At 34.8% G+C, this 21,327-nt stretch overlaps 1 protein-coding gene across 2 annotated transcripts in view; it reads left to right on the forward strand.

Annotated features, from left to right (window-relative positions):
- Positions 1-21,327, forward strand: part of DPYD (dihydropyrimidine dehydrogenase) — an 831,093-nt gene that overhangs the window by 429,947 nt on the left and 379,819 nt on the right. Inside the window, exons 13-14 of one of the 2 annotated variants that reach the window (XM_032302714.1) lie at positions 1,305-1,520; positions 3,024-3,047. In XM_032302714.1, the coding sequence (XP_032158605.1) occupies positions 1,305-1,520; positions 3,024-3,026 (219 nt within the window). In that variant the 3' untranslated portion in view covers positions 3,027-3,047. Of the gene's footprint in view, positions 1-1,304; positions 1,521-3,023; positions 3,048-21,327 lie in introns of those variants that run through there. The other variant, XM_032302713.1, reaches the window with a different exon arrangement.

A 21,327-nucleotide genomic window follows, 5' to 3' on the forward strand; every position in this document is an offset into this window, starting at 1 on the left:
ACCGGACTGACCGATATTCAGAAATGTGCCTGGAAACCCAGAACATTCCTGGCAGAAGATGCCTGCTGTAGTTGTAGCTTTGATGTGATCAAGCACCTCTTTGTAGGTGCAAGAAACATGTTAGTCTTTCAATTGACAAGTTTGATGCCTTTTTACATATTAAGTGAACTTTACTTTGCATTATAAATGCTGGAAGTCCGGAAATAATTTGTATGCAAGTCATGGCAATTTTTATCTGCATAAGACACACTCCTGTAAAATTAAAGTTATGCTCAAACAACTTTTCCTTTGAGTGATGGTTCACAAGGGAAAGGAGTTCTTACTTTGGAATTAACTAGCCCTATCCATTCAGTTTGGCTTGGAAAATTCATCCTTTTTTATATTTGCCAGTATTATTTGTCTTTCAGAGATAAACAGAGAGAAAGAGAAGGAGGGAAAAGGAAAGAGACAGAGACACTTTATAAACTAAAGTCCTGATGAGATCGTTAATAACCCTCCCAGTCAGGAAGAGACATTTAGCAAGTACCTACCCTCTTCAGTGTGCCATGCACTTTGCATACGTGTTTTCGTAATGCGAGGTAACATTATACAGTGTTCCTTTAACAAAGGTAATTTCCCAGTTTTGAGAGGTGAAGACATTAACTGTTTTGGTACCGGTTTGGGTTCTAAAAAAGAAACTCTCCTCCTGCACATGAGTACATTCCCCACTTTCCAAATTAGATGTCTTTCTGTGGCTTATGATCTCCTACCTTTTCCAGTACTCCTGGGAGGTTGGAAATTAGGCACCCAGCATTCCTGCTGCTGTACTGAAAATGGTTGAGGAGAAAAAGACATGGACATATTAGGTGGCTTTCCTAAAATCTCATAAACAGAAGTGAGACTACTGGAAATTGAATTTGGGCCTCCTGACTTGCTGTTGCCCATATTTCTGAGCACTAAAGACATCTTCCAAAAATTAAGTACAAAAGGGCTGGTTTATGGGACCAGGGAGATAAATTCTGAAATTTTTCCCTTTTGTGTTTGAATCTCCGTATGTTTTAAATAGAGTTCTTTGTTTGCTTATTTAATTGATTTTATTTCTGTTAATACTCTCTATACTGCCTTTTAAATTAGAAAAAGGTGGTATTATATGAATTTGGGTGAAGGCTAACTGTTTTTTTTTTTTTTGCCAGTTTTCATCATTGTAAACACACCGATGTAATCTATATTAATTCGAATGGTGTGTTGAAGTGATTTTTGTCAAAGAGTCTATGGAAGAATCAGATCTGATGCAAGAACAGTTATTGACTGTTTGTTTTTTACAGTCGCAATATGGAGCTTCGGTTTCTGCCAAACCTGAACTGCCCCTCTTTTACACTCCTATTGATCTGGTGGACATCAGTGTGGAAATGGCTGGACTGAAGTTTATAAATCCTTTTGGTCTTGCTAGTGCAACTCCAGCCACCAGTACATCAATGATTCGAAGAGCTTTTGAAGCTGGATGGGGTTTTGCCCTGACCAAAACTTTCTCTCTTGATAAGGTAAGAAAATATTTATGAGGTCATGTTTAAATGTCTATCATGCATTTTAATTAGAGCAGAGATATTATGATGTCACAATTTTTCTGACCAAGAAATAATAGTTACTCAACTACAGGACAAGACCTATTAGTCCAGGCTAATTTTTTTCTCTTACCCATCTTTCTGTCCCATGGAAGGCCATGAATTTCCCATTTTGTTTTATCTAGGAAGCATCAAAAAATATATATATTACAAAAATGGCTATTTAATGTGATAGTCACAAACTCATGATTTTTTATTTTGGCATTAATTATTTTGTGATTTCTGGATGTGTGTGGATGAGGACATCTGTCCGAACTGAAGGTTGGAGAGACTATAAATTTGGTTTGTACATATTCCTGGGACCCAGGTCAGGTCAAAAAGAATCACTCTGTGTACCTCATTTGTGCTGGTAATAAGATTCTTCTTGAATTTTTAAATATAGAAAGATTTTCAAAGTACATATACCTGAGTTTAATTTGGCACGATGACTTTGTACTCACACTGTAAGTGGACATACTCAGTAGAAAATAAAGTACGTATTATGGTTGAGATTGATTCTTTAAGGTACACAAAACATATAAATTCATGTTTTTAAAGTAGTACAAAATATACAGTAGAAGGTTGCATCCTTATTTGGTTTTGAATTAGAAAAGCAGAGCAGAATTTAACATTCTTAGATCCTTTATTGATAAAATTTTAAATGCTAAATCTATCAATGTATTTAGTACTAACTGGTAGTTAGTAATAATTAATGTATAAGAATGTGTGAATCTAGTGACTGAGAAAACTGTATCATTATTTAAATCAGCCTTATCCGTAGGCAAAGAAAATAATAGAAAACAAATATGCCCCATTAAGCACATTCTCTCCTTCTTTCTCCTCTTACTAGGATCAATAGCTAGCATTAGTATGGCTAAAACATTACGGCTGTCTTATTCTGACAGCTTTACAAGATGTTATGTGTAACTGTGATGAAGAAAATCTAGAGAATCCTCAAAAGTTAGAAAAACCGGGGCATAAAAAATTTCATAAATGTTTTTATGTTTAAATAACTAAAGAGAGGTTCTTTTTCAAATACTTTGGTTAAATAAAGTGTAAAGATAAACAGAACTTACTGGATGCAGCTTTAGAATATCATTAATCAATTGTTTACAGCTTTGTAGAATATTGATAGTACATTTGTCTTTGTTTCAATTCATCCTTTAAGAATAACTTGGAAGCTGTAATCAAATGTTTAATCCATTGAGAAAAACTGAGTCTCCAATACCATCTAATGACTACATTATAGTTACTCTGTTTTAAAAATTTTATATGTAAACAGAAATAGGTAGCTAATCAGGTGCAAGTAAAGAACTGTAGGAAAAAAAGGTGTTTGCTTTGAATTTGCTGTTTGCTTGCAAAAAATTGAATTCTGATTAATCAGAGACATTTGTCTTTACTCTGTTAGTGACATGCATTGATTTGTGATGCTGTCTCTTTCAGTAACCTAGGAGCAGTTGCCTTTATTAGGATCACCAGCAAAAATAAATGTGGAAGCTAACTTCCTTCTAAACCTCCAATTTGAATTTAATCTATCAATTCACAAGTCTGTGATGCTGGTTCAAAGAGAGAGTAAGGAACAAATGCAAATTAAATTTGGCATATAAAACATTATGTTGGGGGCTTTAGGAAGCTCTCTGTTACTTGCTTTGATGGTGGGTAGAACACAATATTTGTACAAAGACTATTTTAAATGTATTTTTGCAGATTATAATGACATAAATAATGATGCCACCTTAGGCTTATATAATGTCATTTTCAAAAACAATTGTTTCCCATACATGTTTTTGCAAAATAGTCAGTTTGCTTCATAGAGATCTAGGGTTTTGTTTTGTTTTGTTTTCTTATGTTGTCCCTAATTAGTGATTAAACCTGTTGTGAATGTGAAATTGTCTTATGAGCGTCTGATGAAATGTTGTAACGTACAACTCAGTAGGTAGAAACACGTTTTCCCACAGCCTCCTACTACAGACATCTATTACAATATTATATGTACTATACATTTGTGTGACATTATAGTATACTAATTTAGATTAGTCTTATTACAATTTATTATGCCAATTCAAGAATCTACTTAAAATGTATTAAAATTCAGAATCTTGACATTTGAAATTTGGATGCTCTTAATATGACAAAGGTTAGTCTATGGAGTTTTGTTATCATATGAAATATTAATATTTCACAGTACAGTTTTGATGAAGTACAATTTTCCGAGACTGCATATGATAAAGAAATTAAATGCTTACCAAGGGAGTTCAGTAAAAATTAGAGCCCTGCCTGAACATCTGCTGGAAATTTTATTATCCTGTCCTACTGACAGGGTGGCTCCCTTGTTGTTTTTCTAGATTGACAGCTGAATATTGCACTGATTTCTGCAGCAAATATGTTTAGGTGAACTTTGTTTCCCTTTTTTTTTATTTTTTTGGGAGTTCGGAACATGCTTTTGATTTTCATCCTATACTTTTTTTTATACTCTTGACATTTGTAGATGCCAGATTGAGGTCTAATATGCTGTAGCAACGATAGACCATTGACTTACACTGAAATGCCAGTTGATATCTCAGTAAACAGAAATATTATTATTCCTTACTGTGCAGTCTGTATAAAAGCTGTATGTGGTTTCTTTAGGGAGGCAAATGATCAGATTTTTAATGTCAAGTATAAAAAGATCTGTGTTTGCTTTTGTATTAAATAACATCAAAGAGGGCTTTTATTAACTATATTCTTCCTTCCCAAATCAGTCTTCCCTGGAATGTCCCAAAATACATAGATTGCCTTTCTCGAGATTCTCTTTATGTATTATAAAGATGATATTTAAAATACCATCATAAGATGAAATGAAAATATAATTAAAATTATTTTTACATATAAATATATACTGCATTCATGTTTAAATTTTAAAAAGTGGGAGAGAAATCAGTGTCAAGCTTAATTAAAACTAAACTATCATGACAAACCAGAGAGATGCTATGTTTATTGGTAATATTAAAAATTATTTAGACTGCACATTAAAGAACCTCCTGGCCAATGTCCACTGAGAGGAAATAGATAAAAAGATTTTATTTTTGGAAATTATATCATAAATTTTGTTCTCTCAGGCATCTACATATTATATACTGCAAATGTGTAACCTGTGACTGCAAGTTGCATATATCTTTGTCACTACATAGGTAAACTCAGAAGTGTTTGCTATTATTCCAAATCAGATTCAAACGTAAGCAAAAATTCACTTCATTTATAAGGTATATGGTATAGATATTAGAATAAACTTGTGATTGATTTTTAGTGAGAAAATATCTTGATTGCATATATTTTGTTTTAATAAGTATCAGATGACTAGACAAAGAGGTGCACATATACAGATTCTCTCAACATAAAATGCCAAAAACTGAAAACTGAGAAATATTTAAGGTTCTTCATTATTTCTTTGGAATCAAATATTGATAGTGGCTTTTTCCATAAAATACAACCTTATACCACGTAACATAATGCTTAGTGTACAGGAAGAGTTTGATAAATGTTTCATAAATATTCGTTGGATAAATGAGTCAATAAATGAATAAATAGATTTTTGGCAAAAGCATATTGAGTTCCTTTTTTTTCAGTCATATGAACAGACAGTTAACACATAAAAAATTGACTGTTCTGAGTATTGATCTCAATCAAGGGAGAAAAGGCCAATTTAAAATTTTCATATCCCATGTTGCTTTCTGTGGTGCATCTATACATGTCTGAAAATGAAAATGTCAGTGGAGTTTTTAAATGAATGGGTAGTGTTTTAAGACTTGAGAGTCTTTAAAATATAGAGAATTTTTGAGAAAACAGAATATGTATTGCACAATTTTAGGAAGGGAAATAAAAATCATTTGGCCAACTATCTAAGCTTATGTGTCAATAGCTATGACAGGGTAAATGTAACTTGTTTTGGAGTGCCTTTAATAACAAGAAATATGCTAGATCTTTAAGGCAATGCAGCTTCTTATAGCTATGGATAACCCTATTTTAGGAATATCTTTTTTTATTGACCCCAAATTGGCCTTTCTTGAATGTTCCATCCATGTTTTATAGTTCTGCCCTCAGAGACACCATGGAATAAGTTAGTCTAGCTTATTAACATAAATGAATTGTTGATTTTTAAATATGGTAGGTTTTTTTGTTTTGTTGTTTTGTTTTGTTTTTCTAAGTGAATATACACCCGAGAGAAGGGCTGACAAGTGTGGAGAGGCAGTGACGTCTAGTGAAAACAACTTTCGCCTGGGAGAATCCAGTCTCTGTCCAAAGCTGTTTCTAAGGCTCTACCTTGCACAAGTTATTTAGTAATGTACATTGTTGTTGTTAGAATGATCATTACTATACACATAATTAACTACCATTTGTTAAGTGCGTAGAAAGTATAGACATTGCCAAATGTTTTTTGGAAGTGGTAAGATAGTATTTAAAAAAAATTTTTTCATATGAAATAAAAGAGTGAGAAAGTTAAACCAATTGCCCAGGACTTAGAACAACAATTATATTTGCTCACAGTCACATACTGAGTTCACATGGGCAGTTCTTCTGCTTCACAAGGTGTCACTTGGACTCATTCATGCATTCTCGGTTAGTTGGAGTGATGCCCGGGTACTGGCAAGATGGCCTCATTCATACATATGGACCCTCAACTGGAGTTACTGTAATTGCTCAGATTGCTGAGTCTCTCTCTCCATCACTTTATTATCTCTCTTGCCTTGTTGGGGGTAAGACAGTGTTCCTTGAGTAGGACCCCATCCTGCTCCCTGGTAATGGTTCCACAATTCATTTTTCCTATCCACTGTTGGCTCGGTTCTCAGGGCTCTTATTCTATCCTCTGAGTTTTGTTCTGTTTTAGTTAAGAAATGGCCAGTGTTGGCCATTCCTGGCAGTTGAGTATCTTTTTCAACCTATTAGCTGCCATGGAAAGTTAAGAATCCCTATTATCTTTATTTCAATTGCCCCCTATAGTCCTAGTTCTTAATCATGTCATCAGAAAACTTTCTTAAAAACTCTTTGAATCTATTAAGGGCTGACTACATACCCTAAAGCCACATTCATAATTCTTTTTGAGACAGATTTTTATCCATTTTGGATATGTCTTCCTGCTGCGACTCAATGTTTTTGAGATTCTTAGAATCAATATTGTCTACCTGAGAAAATCAACTAGAACCTGCTTTAAATCTTTCTAAAATCTTAACAAAGGATCACAAAGCAACACTCTTAATGTGATCTTTACCTGAAGGTCATTTCTTACTTTGAAAACCTCTTCCTTTCAGGGTAGAAAAAATACTAAGAATAATTTTACTTTCTAACACAGCAAGTCCTGGGCCCTTTCGCTTTGCTAAGTTTGCTTAGCAAATTAAATATATCCTTTTTTAGCTAATTTCTCTCTTACAGTACCTTACTATTCTTGAGTAGAAACATTCAACTGACACTTGCAGTGTTTTGTCTAGATATTTCTTTAGTCAGATCCACACATACATTATGTACATTTTCCATCTTCTGAATTATCACCAGAGATATTCTTGCCAATTGTTCTGTCACTACATAATACAGGCCACCCTTTCCCAGTCTCCAATAACAATTTTCACACTGCATTTCAAGCCTCCACTAACAGTTTGTTCACCATTTTTCCAGCCTTTACTAACAGCTGACTCTTGATTATCCAAGAGAGGTCTCTGCCCCTCTCTCATTTCGAAAGCCAATGCCACATGTTTTAGATTCTGTTATGTTAGCAAACATAACCAATTTCTGTATTACTTGTCTCTTGCTGTATATCAAAGCACAATTTAGTAGTTTAAAACAATAAGTAATCTGCTCTTGGTTCTATAGGTTGGCAGTCTGGTCAGGTGCAGCTGTGTGGGCTTGACTTTGACCCATGTGACATTAGTTGTTCTTACTCATGCATTTGCAGTGAGTTGACAGACTTGGTGGCTGGTGGTGCTTGATGGCTTTATTCATGTGTTTAGGACCTCAGCTGGCATAACTGAGCCTAGATCTCCATATGGTCTCATCTTCAAAGAGACTGCATGGAGCTTGTTCACAAAGTGGCCGTATTCTAAAAATGCAAGAGTGGAAATGATGAGTCTGAGACTCTGAATTTGCACAATATAATTTCCACCCTCCTTCTGTTGGTTAGAGCAAGTCACTAGTCCAGACCAGGATTTGGAACATGGAAATTGTTCCTCCGATCCAAAAGCTGACATCCTCGGCAGCAGGATTGAACCAAGGTCTATTTGATACAAATCCAGATGTTTTCCTGTATATCATATTTTCTAATTTATCCTCTCCAAATCTTCTTATTTTATGTCTGAATTGAAGGCAGTTTGACTCCATCAGTGTTTGGCAGAGACGTGGGGTTCAACTGAGCAAATGTACTGAGGATTTTCTATCCCCTACCTCTCAAGCAGAGCAGCACCCATGATTTTATTTCTTTTTTGGTTTTATGTATAGTGTCATGGAGAGAGACTTTTGATTTATAATCTTCTGGGAGTGATGAATCACTAAATACTACACCTGAAATGAATACTGTACTGTATGTTAACTAACTAAATTTAATAAACACTTGAAAAAGAAAAAAATAATAATAAAATCCTTCTAGAAATCCACTGTCTATCCATTGTCCAAAGCCAATCTCCTTCTGTGCCAATTTTCTTTAGGCACACTGGCCCTCTTTGTACTCCTCCAGCATGGCAGTGTCCTCCTTCTCTTAGGCCTTTTTGCTAGTGTCTGCTCACTTTGGAGTGCTATGCCCTCAGATCTTTAAACCTAGAGCTCTTGCTTCTCATTCAGTTCTCAAATCAAAACTTACCTCATCAGAGAAGTCTGTGCTGACTGTCCAAAACTCAGTCTTCCTGTGTCATGTTTCCCTGGTTGATTTTGTATTTTTTCTTCACTGCACTTACCACCATATGAAATTATCATTTTCTCGATCATGTATTTGTTTACTTGTTAATTTTTCTGTTTTGACCATTCAAAGTAAGGTTTACATAAGAGGGATGTTGTCTTTCTTGCTCACTACTGTATGCCCAGTGCCAAGAACTATGTCTGGTAGATAGGAAGGATGCAATACATACTTGTTAGATGAATGAATAATTATAGGATTCTAATTTGAACCACAATTCCACATGACAGCTCTTCAGTTACTTGGAGACAGCTCTCATGTCCTATCAACAAGCCTTTTCTTTTTCTTTTCTAAATAGTCCTGTTTTCCTTTCTATAATAAGGTTTGCAGACTTTTTACCATGTAGGTTGTCTGTTCTCCCATGTGGATTTCAGGAAACTTGTTTCGATCCACATTATCTTAATTGAGAGGAAGTTGCCTACATTTGCACAAATTGCTATAGCACCTATCAACCAGACAAGAATTCAGGAATAACGTTGTCAGGACTATAAATGCTAAAAATAATATCTGGAGCTGTTAAGAAAAATTTCACAAAAATGTTGCGTAATAATATTTTAGAGCTCAGTTAATTCTCTTTGGATTACAATACGAAAGACTATAATTTACTCTTGTAACTCATTCTAAAAGGCCTTATTAGAAATAAAGATCTGAATCTTTTTAAACATTAAGTCAAACTGATTTATTTTATTGTTATTGAGTTTCTGTATTACATTATTATGAAAGTCTATGAAACAATAAATAAACAACTGTCCAGTGCATTATTTTCTCTGTTATAGTCCTAGCTTCAAATTTGGTGCATAATTAATTTCTATTTATCGTGCGGTATTTTTCTCATGGTATATACTTATGCATTAACTAAGGAGTTATAATTATTTAAACAAATTCAATGTAAACGTCTCATCTGGGAGACTTTTAACATTTTAAAACCATAAGTGATTCCCATGTACTAATAGTTTGATTCTCACCTGGTTAGGTTCTTTAATTGTTATTTAGTTTTATTGTATTGAAATTATTAAAATTGACTCATCCTCAAATTATAAAGAATGGGTTTATTAAAAGGCTACAGTTCACATGTAATAGTCCTATGGGAGATTTCATCCAAATGCTCACTTCAAGACTATTTAGCAGGCTTTTCTATGAAGAAACAGTGATCTCACCAAGAGTAAAAGAACATGTGTATCCTTGCATGCCCATTTGTGTCTACACTTGCAATATTGAAACTAAATCTTGCAAGTTAGAATCTACTTAAAAATATTCCACATCTTTCCCCAAGGTTCTAAACTAATCATTGTTTTCATCATGCCATGTATGCCAGACCTAGTTTGTTCAATAGAAAATATAGATTATGATGTTTCCAAACACAGGCTAATGCATGTATTTCTAATATTAACTATAAATACTTTAATTGTAGCCAAAGTAATGTTTTTAACCAGGTACATTATTAAAGTTATTTAAATTGCTCCCAATCTTTTTTACCTTTTACTTCATAACTGGGCTAGTTGACTAGGAAGCAGAGCAGTCAATTTTCCAATATAATTACGTCTTCACTTCTTTTCCATTTCAGGCTGTGATTTCACACTTGTTAATTAGTTAATCATTTTGTAGAGTGGACAAGGTGAGACTCAAATAGACTTTTTAATAATATAAATTGATGTGCACAGTTTTGATTTGGGTTAGCATGTAGAGGAACCAAACCTGTATTGGAAAATACTTTTCAACTTTGGGGGTTTTATTTGTTTTTGTTTTGTTTTGTTTTGTTTTGTTTTGTTTTAAAGTAAATCGTATCAGGTTGATGGAAAATCCTTGTAATTATGGCTAACAGAAATTTTCATAAAATACAGTCCTGCTAATTGAGAGAGTGATTTTACTCTTTTCCTGTCTCACATAATTCTTTTGCAGGTTTTTAATTTAACTAAGTCAACAATATCCATATTCTGGCTTTGTTTGGATGATTTAGTCTTGGTTGAAATTAAATGGCTTGAATTCCATAATACACTCCTTGCCTCTGTATTTTCTTCATTGATTTTTATAAAGATTCTAGCTATTACTACATAAGGATATTCTTTATACTTCACTAAAATACTTGAAATATAAAACCAGTGATTACCTCACTGTCAAGTTTTTATTAAAGACATACCTACATTGTCCATTTTGTTTTAAGACTTACTCAGTTTTAAACTGCAATTCTCTCCATACTCCTTCCTCTTACATGACTCGCAGTTGGCTTCATATTCAATCAGCACTGTTTCTAAAATGAAGTGCCATTAGATGCTTAAGGAAGTGACTGCTTTTTTAAAGAAATATTCAGGCAAGCTTCCTTTTCCTATGCCAGTTACCTTTAGTTGCTGGACTTCTCCATTTGCTTCTTTAAGTAAACTTCAGCTAAGTCCACTGCTCTTTTTATCCTACTCTGTTTACTCATTTGTAAGTTTCTTCCATGGTATCCCACATGTTTGGAACAATGTATCATTCCTCTTCTACCAGTTCACCCTCAAAGTTAAAATTTATCTAAAAGTATCACAGGTGTCACTTTTAGGTGTATGGTCTAGACTAGATGTATTCTGAGAGCTGTTGCTAATGTCCTTTCTATACCCTCTTTTTTATCTCATTCACTCGACACATATTTGTTAGGTGCTGATCATTCATATAGTGTGTGTGCACGCGTGCACGCACACACACACACGCATGTTAATATAAATGGTCTTTGCTCTAGAAAACTTGAACTCTATTTCGGAGCATACACCAAAAGACTGAATATTGACATAAGGCAACAGAGATTCTTAGACTAAAAATGTTACTTAATAAGCAGTATTTTCCTCCCTTTTTTTCATCTCTAAGAGGTTTTTTGTAATTAAAACTCTGTATTGGATATGCACAGTGAGGGTGGAAGCCACCTCAGTATATAATTCCATACTTAGATTATAACTACAAGATGAATTGGAAAAATGTAGAGGGCAGACAATATGATATATCTGATAAAAGTTACAAGGACTATTTGGAAAAGAAGAAGAAATCAAATTGTCATTACTAATAAGGTGATCCTTGCATGGTTTTAGACAGTTCATCAGAATCATAAAATTATGTCTTTGGTCCAGTTTGTCCTGTTCCTTGTGTTTCCTCCAATTGTTATAAAGAAAAATGATTTCATGTTTGAGCTTCATCTTTATTCTAGGCAGAATGGATAGCACATGGCCATTCATGGTCATGAGAGTGCCGTGCATATTTAAGATTCAGCAGCTAAATCTTAGGTAAGATTCAGCATATGTATCATAAGGTAGTATAAGTAGCTGGAGAGACTATGGGAAAGGTCTGTTAGGCTAGGAATTCAAATGTGTTTGTATAGACAACAGGGAACCTGAAGAGATTTTAAGCAAAGTAATTACTTAATTCAGTTTGGAATTTGCTGTTAATCATAATGTAACTCCTGTTCACCATTTTTAGTAATATTTTTTACGTTTTCTCACACAGTCTCTCTTTTCTGATTAAACCAGTCTAATCACTAGGCTTATTATGTTTGTGTCCTCTATACCTTAATTTTGCATTTTTCCTCCTAAGATAATTTCTTCTCCTACTCAAATATTAAAAAGTCATTGATGATCCAGTGGTTGTTGACCAATGGTTATCTTCTTCTCAGTCTCTTCGCTTTTATAAAATTTTGTTCAGTTGATATAAGATAGAATGAATTCTTTATGTATTTGTTTATTTTTCTCCTTCTTGAATGTAAACCCCTGGAAGGCAGGTCCCGTGACCTTCAGGCTTTGCAAATGAAGGAACTGGAAAATACATGGTAATTGACTCTTTCCCTAGTCTAATCAGTAACACAGATGTGTCTTGGAATGTAGTGCATTGTTTAGCAATACTGTGAATATTAAATTGGCAAATGTCACTATTTCATGATGAACAATTTCACTTTTTTGGATAAATATAATTTTGTACAGCTATAGTATTCTTCTTTAGGAGACATATTTTTAGGCTCTTTTTTTCTTGGGTGTTGCCTTAGGTTCTTCAAAAATTTCTCCCACCCTTTGGCTCTCCCCTATGGCTCTTTTGAATCTCTGGTTATAACTTACTTCCTACACAACTCCTAGGAGCCCTTGAGTTATTTACCTTATTTTTTATCCCCCCTGCTGAGACCTCTTTGCTTTTTCAGGGTCCCTACTGAAAAGACCTTAGAGTGACCTCACATTAACTTATTTTATATGGGTCCCTTAACTGGTCCACAGGAAAATTTTACATTTGCTTTGCCATGAAAAATCCTAGGAATGCAGGCTGGTCAAGATATATTTGCATCTCTTTTAACTCGTTTTTCAGCAGCAGATAACCCATGCTTTACCATTTAGATGTATCAAAGAGTACTGTACACTACACTCTCCCCTTCCAAAAGGAAAAATAAATTGCAGGGAATACATATTGAGTATTCTCAGGGTCTCTCTTTTAACCCCTCTCTTGGGGCTTGGGGTTACCAAAGAGGCTGAAAACACAGAATTAGTATGATCCAAAGAAATCATCTTAAAATCTCCAGTATCCCCAACTTTTGTATCCTTATTGAAGGAGAAGTGTATAAGAGCTCTCTAAGCAGATTTTTGTCATATACTTGAATACTTCTTCAAGGGAAACATTTATTTTTGTAATTTATTTCAGTTCCTCTTAAGATCTCAGCCAAAATCCACATTTTGATACTGTTATATTACTAACATCTGTCACACTTTAATTATTGACATTAATTGCATTATGGCCCATTATAAAAATTTCTTAAATTTTACAAAATTTCTCTCATACTCAGATTTTTTTTTCTGGATTTTGTGGGTAGCATTTAATTGATCACTGAGGTTCCATTTAACATAACATCAGAATTGTTTTAGTCTAGGTTTCCCACTAACCAGTTGCCAAGATGGGATTAAATGTGCAAGAATTTTGTTAGGTGAAATATGCATGAAAACAAATATGGAGGAAGGTAGAGAAACCTGGGAGAGTCATAAGGCAGTAATATAAGTCTGGCTGCAGGTGAAGGAGGGAGGAAGGGAGGTGGAAGGGAAGCATCCTAGAGTGGCTTACATCTAAGGAAGTTTCAGTGAAGTCTTTGAGAAGTCCTCAGATCTCAGGAACGAGCCTGCTTGAGTCTCTCTGTCCTGTTCAGTTATTGGCTGAGTCATGGTGCAGTACAATGCAGGAATGGATCTCACAGCAGAAGAGCTGGGCCCTTGCTCAGTTATATTCCCTGTAGTTGGAGTTCTGTGAAGTTGCCAAAAGGATACTTGGATTTTCTGTCACAGCCAGCGTAAGGTAAGCAGCATAAGGTAACCATACACTCAGTGTATGGTTTTTCAGAAGGTGAATAAACAAACATTGCATTGTATTTTGAAATCTTCTCTTGATGAATACAAGAAATGTTATGGCACCAAAGTTAAAATGAATTTACACAAAGAAAAGGATGTATTAAAAGAGAAAAATGAGATTGCATGCAGAAGGCTGGAGGGTTTTTTTTTTTTTTTTTTAAGATTTTTATTTGTTGATTTCACAGACAGAGATAGGCAGAGAGGCAGGCAGAGAGAGAGGGAAGCAGGCTCTCCCTGAGCAGAGAGCCGATGTGGGGCTTGATCCCAGGACCCTGGGATCGTGACCTGAGCCAAAGGCAGAGGCTTTAACCCACTGAGCCAACTGGTGCCCCTGGAGGGGTTATTTTAACCCTAAATTCTCAGTTGTGGTTTTCACAGCAAATCACATTAGTTATTATTCAAGTATTACAGCCGTTTCTCTTTATTTGGAAGAATGTGTTGAGGGTCATCTCTTTCCTAAGTAATATGACTGTCAATAAATTACTTAACTTCTCTAAACCTCAGCATACTCACTAATAATTTAAAACAATACCTGCCTTCCCTTTCTTACAGTATTTTAGCAATAACTCAGTTGGAATTTTTTAAAAATACAAGATGTAAAAATGATTTGTAATATGAGCCTCTGCCTTCGGCTCAGGTCATGATCCCAGAGTCCTGGGATCGGGCCCCACATCGGGCTCTCTGCTCGGCAGAGAGCCTGCTTCCTCCTCCCTCTCTGCCTGCCTCTCTGCCTACTTGTGATCTCTGTCTGTCAAAGAAATAAATAAACAAAATCTTTAAAAAAAAATGATTTGTAACATGTAAAACACTGTATCAATAAAAATATTGTTACCATAATCTACATACAAAATTTAAACACAAATAGTTATGTAATCATTTATTAAAGCACATAAAATCATCAAATTTTGCCCCTCTCATTTAAGGATTCTTTCTCAGCGGTCCACCCACATCCAAGTCCCCATCATTTCTCACTGAATACTTTTCCAGTCTCCTGCAAGAGCCTCCCTGCTTGCACTCTGGTCTGGTCCTACATTGCAGCCTCCAGACCATGGCCTGGATGTTCTTTTACAACATAAATCATATCGTGTCCCTCCTTTGCTTAAAATATTCCAGCAGCTTCCCATAGCCTTTCAAATAAGATCCAAAATCCTGTATAATCACTTTATCATCTGGCTCTTGCCTATCTCTCAGACCTCATCTCATTCTACTTCACCTTGTACCAATTAAGCTAGAGCCATAATGGCCTTTTCTGGGTTGCTCCAATAAGTCAACCTCATTCTCAGCTTCGCTAGCTGTTCTCCTTGCCCAGAATTTTCAGACCCTTATATTCAAAAAGAAAAAAAAAAAAAGAAAAGAAAGAAAATTACTGCTAATGGAAACGTGTAAATAACATAGGAATTTGTAACAAGTAGTTTATTTTTATAGCAGTTGGCCAGATATCGGGAAATGTAGATGCCAACTAACCAATTAAACTATGAAGGGATGGTCATGTATTCTTCCTTTCTCTTCCTTTCCACTAATAGGAGATTTTATGACTTTTAAATCATTCAGTAAAATTTATCTTCTTTAGTATTTCTAGAAAGAAAAAAGGTGCAGAATTGTTCTTCCTTCTAGCTGTTGGGATCTCATTAGTTACCAATCATAAAATCTTCAGAAAATGGGAAGTAGCTTATAGGGGTCAGAAATTTCACTGCAAAGAGCAACGGATGTTATGCGACATACACATGGACTCAGAGAGCGAAGTTTTTAAAAATGCTTTTTCATGAAAAATTAATAAGTGTTAATGTAAATGTTAAAACACCCAAGTTGTGATTCCCGGTGTCTGGCCGTCTTCATATTTCACTGAGAGAAAATGAGAAAATGCTGCTCTATCCTAGAATACCTCAGTGTAGGTGGGATTTGTGTCTGTACCTGCTATTAACATTAATGGGATTTAATCAAATAGGGCTGATACACACATATCAGAAAAGTCACTCAAATATTATAGGTATAGCCAGTCATGGAACGTAATTCATAGTACACACAATGAAAAGTGTTTTATATAAAAACATGAAATAAAACTTACTAAGAAGTTGACTTTATAACCATTTTTGGAGTGGGTACTTAAAATATCTTTAATATTGGACTTCCTGTATTAAATAAAAGACAAGTTTATAAAGAGCTCAATAATTGGACAGGCTACATATTGATTTTTTTCTTTAGTTATATAATACTACCCACTTCTCCATCCAGAGCCATGTCGTACCGGGTTGAAGAGTGCTAGAAACATGGTCGCTGTTGTGTATTGGAATGTGGAGAGACAGAAAGGCTGTCACAGCAGTCAATAAGATCTGAGAGGTGTTGACTAATTGCCTGCTAATTACACAGTAAATTGTCTAATTAAGCTGATGGTTAATTAGGGTACGCTTGCACAGCAGTCTTGTGGAATTTGTGTCTGATGTCTGGGAAGCAGCTTGTGTAATTGGCAAACTGGTAAGGACTGGCAGAGAACATGACTGGAAAGCTCACTGCCAGTGGATGACAGAATAAGGATTTAGTGGAAACAAAAGGGTTGTCATTTTTATACTGAAGGTTTTGTTTCAGTTCTGCAGCTATTCTGCAGTGAGCAATTGACAAATACATCTGAAGCCTAAATTACGTGAGTAAAGGAAGGCTTAAAATGTGCTTCAACATGTAAAATATGCTGCTTCCTTGCCCCCTATCAGCTCTGATACACTATATCACATTATATTACTATACACATTGCGTTTTTGCAGTTCCTCTTTTTAACATATGTTATTTGCTGTTCATGTGCAAAAAAATTACAAAAATCCCCTGCATCTAAGGGAAAAATTGTCTCTTTTATGAAAAAATGAAAAGATGACAAATACGACTGTAATAGACAACTGAAATAAGAACTTTGGGCTCATTATTTTTTAATTTATGCATCACTAAGAACCATAAAATATTAGACATAAGACAGATATGTTTGGCTAATACTTTAAAGAAATAAAACAATTAATTAATTAATTAATTTTTTTAAAGCACGAGAGAACGCGCCACATGGGGAGGGGCAGAGGGGAAGGGCAGAGAGAGAATCTAAAACGGGCTCCATGCCCAGTGCTGAGGTTAATGCAGGGATCTGTCTCACAACCCTGAGACCATGACCTAAACTGAAATCTACAGTCAGATGCTTAACCAACTGAGCCACCCAGGCACCCCAAGACATTTTATTTTTAAAGAGAAAATCTCAATTTTGCCATTTATATGATTTTATCATGCAACTAGCTTTTGCTTATAATTTAGTAAAATGTAAAAAACAGAATATTTCAATATCGTATTAAATGTTTTTCACTTCTGAGTGGGTATGAATTACCTGAAAATTTGAGTGCCTTTAAAACTAGAAGTTCCAGGGGTTAGTTTTCCTGCTACTATTATTCTTTATAGCTGAGGAAGTTTAACTTCTATTTCAGAAGTTATCTATGATTGAAATACGTGCAGATTCTCTCTGTAAGTAAACTAATCCATTGAAGACTACAGGCCCCTTACAACTGAATTTAGGTACACATACATGTCGCCTCTTTGTGAGGGACCTGATACAAATGATCTTCTATTACCACTTACCACCCAGATTTCAGCATTTTTGTGGATTATAGGTTGTAGTTGAAATGAAAGGTTACAGGTGCACAATAAATCTTGGATTTGTACTTTTGTGTTAAGAAAGCAAGAGAAAATTCTGAACATTTCAAAGCTAGATATCTAAAAGATAAGAAGGCCTTAAATGAAATTATAATATCAGATTTTTTTCTGCTTTCTTAGCGAATAAAATATATGTCTGCCTATGATTGGGTGGATATATATATATTTTTTCTCACTGTTTTCCATGGAGAATTTGAAGTTCTGTATCTACTATGTTTTGAAATAGAAAGAAAGAAATACATACTATGTGCTCTCTAAAATGTCTTTGAATTAGCATTAACTTTGGAGATATATGCATGGTAAATGAAAATATTTACTATTTGAGAAGAAAAGGTGTTTTTCAACCTGTTTTTTTTTGTTTTTTTTTTTTAAAGATTTTATTTATTTATTTGACAGACAGAGATCACAAGTAGGCAGAGAGGCAGGCAGAGAGAGAGAGAGAGAAAGAGGGAAGCAGGCTTCCTGCGGAGCAGAGAGCCCAATGCGGGGCTCGATCCCAGGACCCTGAGATCATGACCCGAGCCGAAGGCAGCAGCCCAAACCACTGAGCCACCCAGGCGCCCCATGTTTTTCAACCTGTTTTAAAGCAATATTTTAAAATATTAAATCACAGATATAAAAATGATGTAAAATAAAAGTACTCTTTATTTCAGGAATAAAGAAAAAATCATATTCATTCTATGTGGAGTCTTAGGTTATGAAGTCTTTATAAAGAAATTATGCAAGATAGAAGCAAAGTGAATTTACCAAAGGGAATACAAGGCTAAACATTGAAATTGCTTATTTAAAGATATATCTCTTGAGGGGGAAAATCAGATGGAGGTCAGTGTTGCAACTTCAACCATTCTATATTTTGATCTACTCAGTTTTTCATTTTATTCCTCAGGGAGATAATATGAAAAGTATATTTATTATAAGTGATGAAAGCTTGCATAAAAAGAAATCAAGTAGATCTATCATTGTAATTAAAGTTTTAAGGAAGAATTTTTATAAGACACAACCTTAAAGAAAAATTCCTCCTTTATGTTTACATATAAATTTCGATGTTTTTTTTCTATTAAAATCCCTCCTTTATGTTTACATATAAATTTCGATGTTTTTTTCTATTAAAATCTAAATGATTTCCATTAATATACAGCTATCAAAAGAATATGTTCTACATGTCATGAGATCATATAATCCTCTGTTAAGAACTTCTTATAATACTCTAAATTAGCATATATGGTTTATTTATATTTATATATACACATGTACCTAACATATGTATATATGTGTTATGTAATCAGTTTATTTTTTTAATTCTTTAGAAAATTTTATACCTATAATTTAAAACATGCAAAGTAAAGAAATAACAATAATTAGTAACCTTAGCCAAAACCTGATTCTAAAACTCTTTTGTTTTCTTTTATAATTTAGATACCATAAAGTTTACTCTTTTAAAATATGTAACTTTTGCCATTATTATCTAGTTAATTTCAGAGTGTTTCCATCACTCCTGAAAAGAAACCCATATCTATTAGCAGTCACTCCCCATTCTCCACATCCCCTAGCCCCTGGAGCCCACTAATGTACATTTTGTCTCCATGGATTTGCCTATTTTGGACATTTTGTAAAAATGCAGTCATACAATATGTGACCTGTATTATTATTATGCCAATATTATGCCAAGTAATATAATACTGGAAAATAGATTGAGTCTAAGAGGAATCCTGAACCATGCCTGAAGGAAGAAGAGGGACATGGTGTGACAGAGTAGCATTTACAAAGTTAAGCAGAGAGGGAAAGCCGAGTGGAAGTGGGTGTTTAGCTTAACTAGAAGGATGATGTAATGAGAAGAGGGAAAATTAGGCTAGAACCAGATAATAAAGGGCCTTGTTTGTTCATTGAGAAGAGTTTAGACTTCATCTTAAAGGATAACAAATGGACATTATGCTGAGAATGATAAGACAGGCTTGGATGTACTTTTGAGAAAGGTTTCTCTGATGGCAGGGTATACAGTGTTTAGCAAATAACCACATAAGAGTGGGAGAGGGTCCAAGTATTCATTCTACAAGTGTTTCATAACAAACTACTCTATATCCAGACACTATGCTCAGGCACTGAGGTTAGCGTGGACAAATGGCAATGTTGTGGTTCATACAGTAGATAAAATTATAAGGAAGAAACACTATTGTCTCCAGGTTGGGGCCGGAGTAAGGTGAACCTGTTTGAAATGTATAAAGGAGACTCAAGTACCAGCTTTGATGTTTCATTTCATGAAGATAGAGATGGGAAGGGAGAAGGCATGACTCCAGGATCTCCAGCTTGGCAGCTGCTTATGGTTGTTCCATTCACAAAGAAAGTGAATATAGGAGGTGAAAAACATGGTTCTGCTGTTCTGTGCCATTCGCTGTAGCAGAACTTTTCAATATCAAAAGAAAACTGTCAATGGGTACTTTTATTCTCCAACTATAATTACTTCAAATATTTGGAAAGAAAAGGTCACCCTAATAGAGGAACTGCAGTTATTAAAATTGAACTGAAAATGTTAATAATTTCTCAGATGAGATATAAGCACTAATGTAGAGTTCCAAAGTTTGAACTCAATTTAATTATTCTAAAATTAGATCTAAAACTAACATCTAAAGGGGAAAAGTTAACAGAACAGGATGTTAAATCAATATGATTAATTAACTTGATATAAATAACTTGAGTATTGCTATGTTTATCTGTAAATCATTTATCATGATACCAGCTGTAAAAGAAAATCTTAATAATAATGATAATGATGTGTGTCATCCTCCCACTCGGCAGAGGTGTCATGACAAATTGTTAACAAACTGTCTTACAGCACTTCACAGACTCAAATGCTAATGTAATAATAACATAATCAATAATAATAAATTCAACAATGGAACAAATAAGTTCGATGCAAGCTTCAAAAGGCAAATTTATTAAAACTTTGAGTTCACATGTGAACTCTCTGTCTTTCCCCCTCACTCTTCCCCCGCTCCTTCTCCTCCTTCTGTCCCCCCACACCATCCTCTTTCTTTCTCTCTTTCCCTCCCCTTCTTTCTCAAGAAGGGTATTGATCATTTCCATAGAATAAGTTGCCCAATCCAGAACAGTACATAAATATGTATCTTCCATCCTCACGCTGACTTTCATTACTCAAGACCTCATTTATCCTCACTTAGAACACTGCATGAACCTCTTAAAAGGCCTGATTTCCGTGCATCTACTGGCAGAAATCAATGTACTTATTTGCAACCAAATTTATCTCCCTAAAGTATTTTTGGACATGTCTCTTCACGGTCTACCTGTAGGACAAAGTTCACACTCCTTAGTGTGTCACACAAGGCACTCTGTCATCACAACACAATATTTTCTTAACCTTCATTTCATCTATGCCTTTTCACAAAAAGACTTAGTAACAGAGGGCTAAGATTTTTTAAATGTAAGTATCCCCTCAGTAACCTTATGCTGTTTCTCGGACCCCACATGTTCTTGTTGTTATATGGTCTCTAGACCATCCTTGGACACGTGGAATTCTGGCTGCTCAAGAAAAACCTGCATAAGGGGAGTCTGCATGTTCATGGCAGATGCTGTCCATGTTCTGCCTCCCACTAGCACGTATTTATGCAGGATGCTCCCGTCTGAAGAGCCTTTCCCACGTCTGACCTATCTGGCACTTCTCTTGCTATCGTGAGTCATTATAGATATGACCCTCTTTGAAGAATTTCTCTTCCCTTTAAACTGTGTTCCCATATACCTTTGAAGTTCTAGAACTTCCTGCTTTAATAGGAGGGAGACAAAAATTGCAGCTCTGTCCCTAACACAC

This window comes from Mustela erminea, chromosome 10 (assembly GCF_009829155.1).
Source record: "Mustela erminea isolate mMusErm1 chromosome 10, mMusErm1.Pri, whole genome shotgun sequence".
NCBI lineage: Eukaryota > Metazoa > Chordata > Mammalia > Carnivora > Mustelidae > Mustela > Mustela erminea.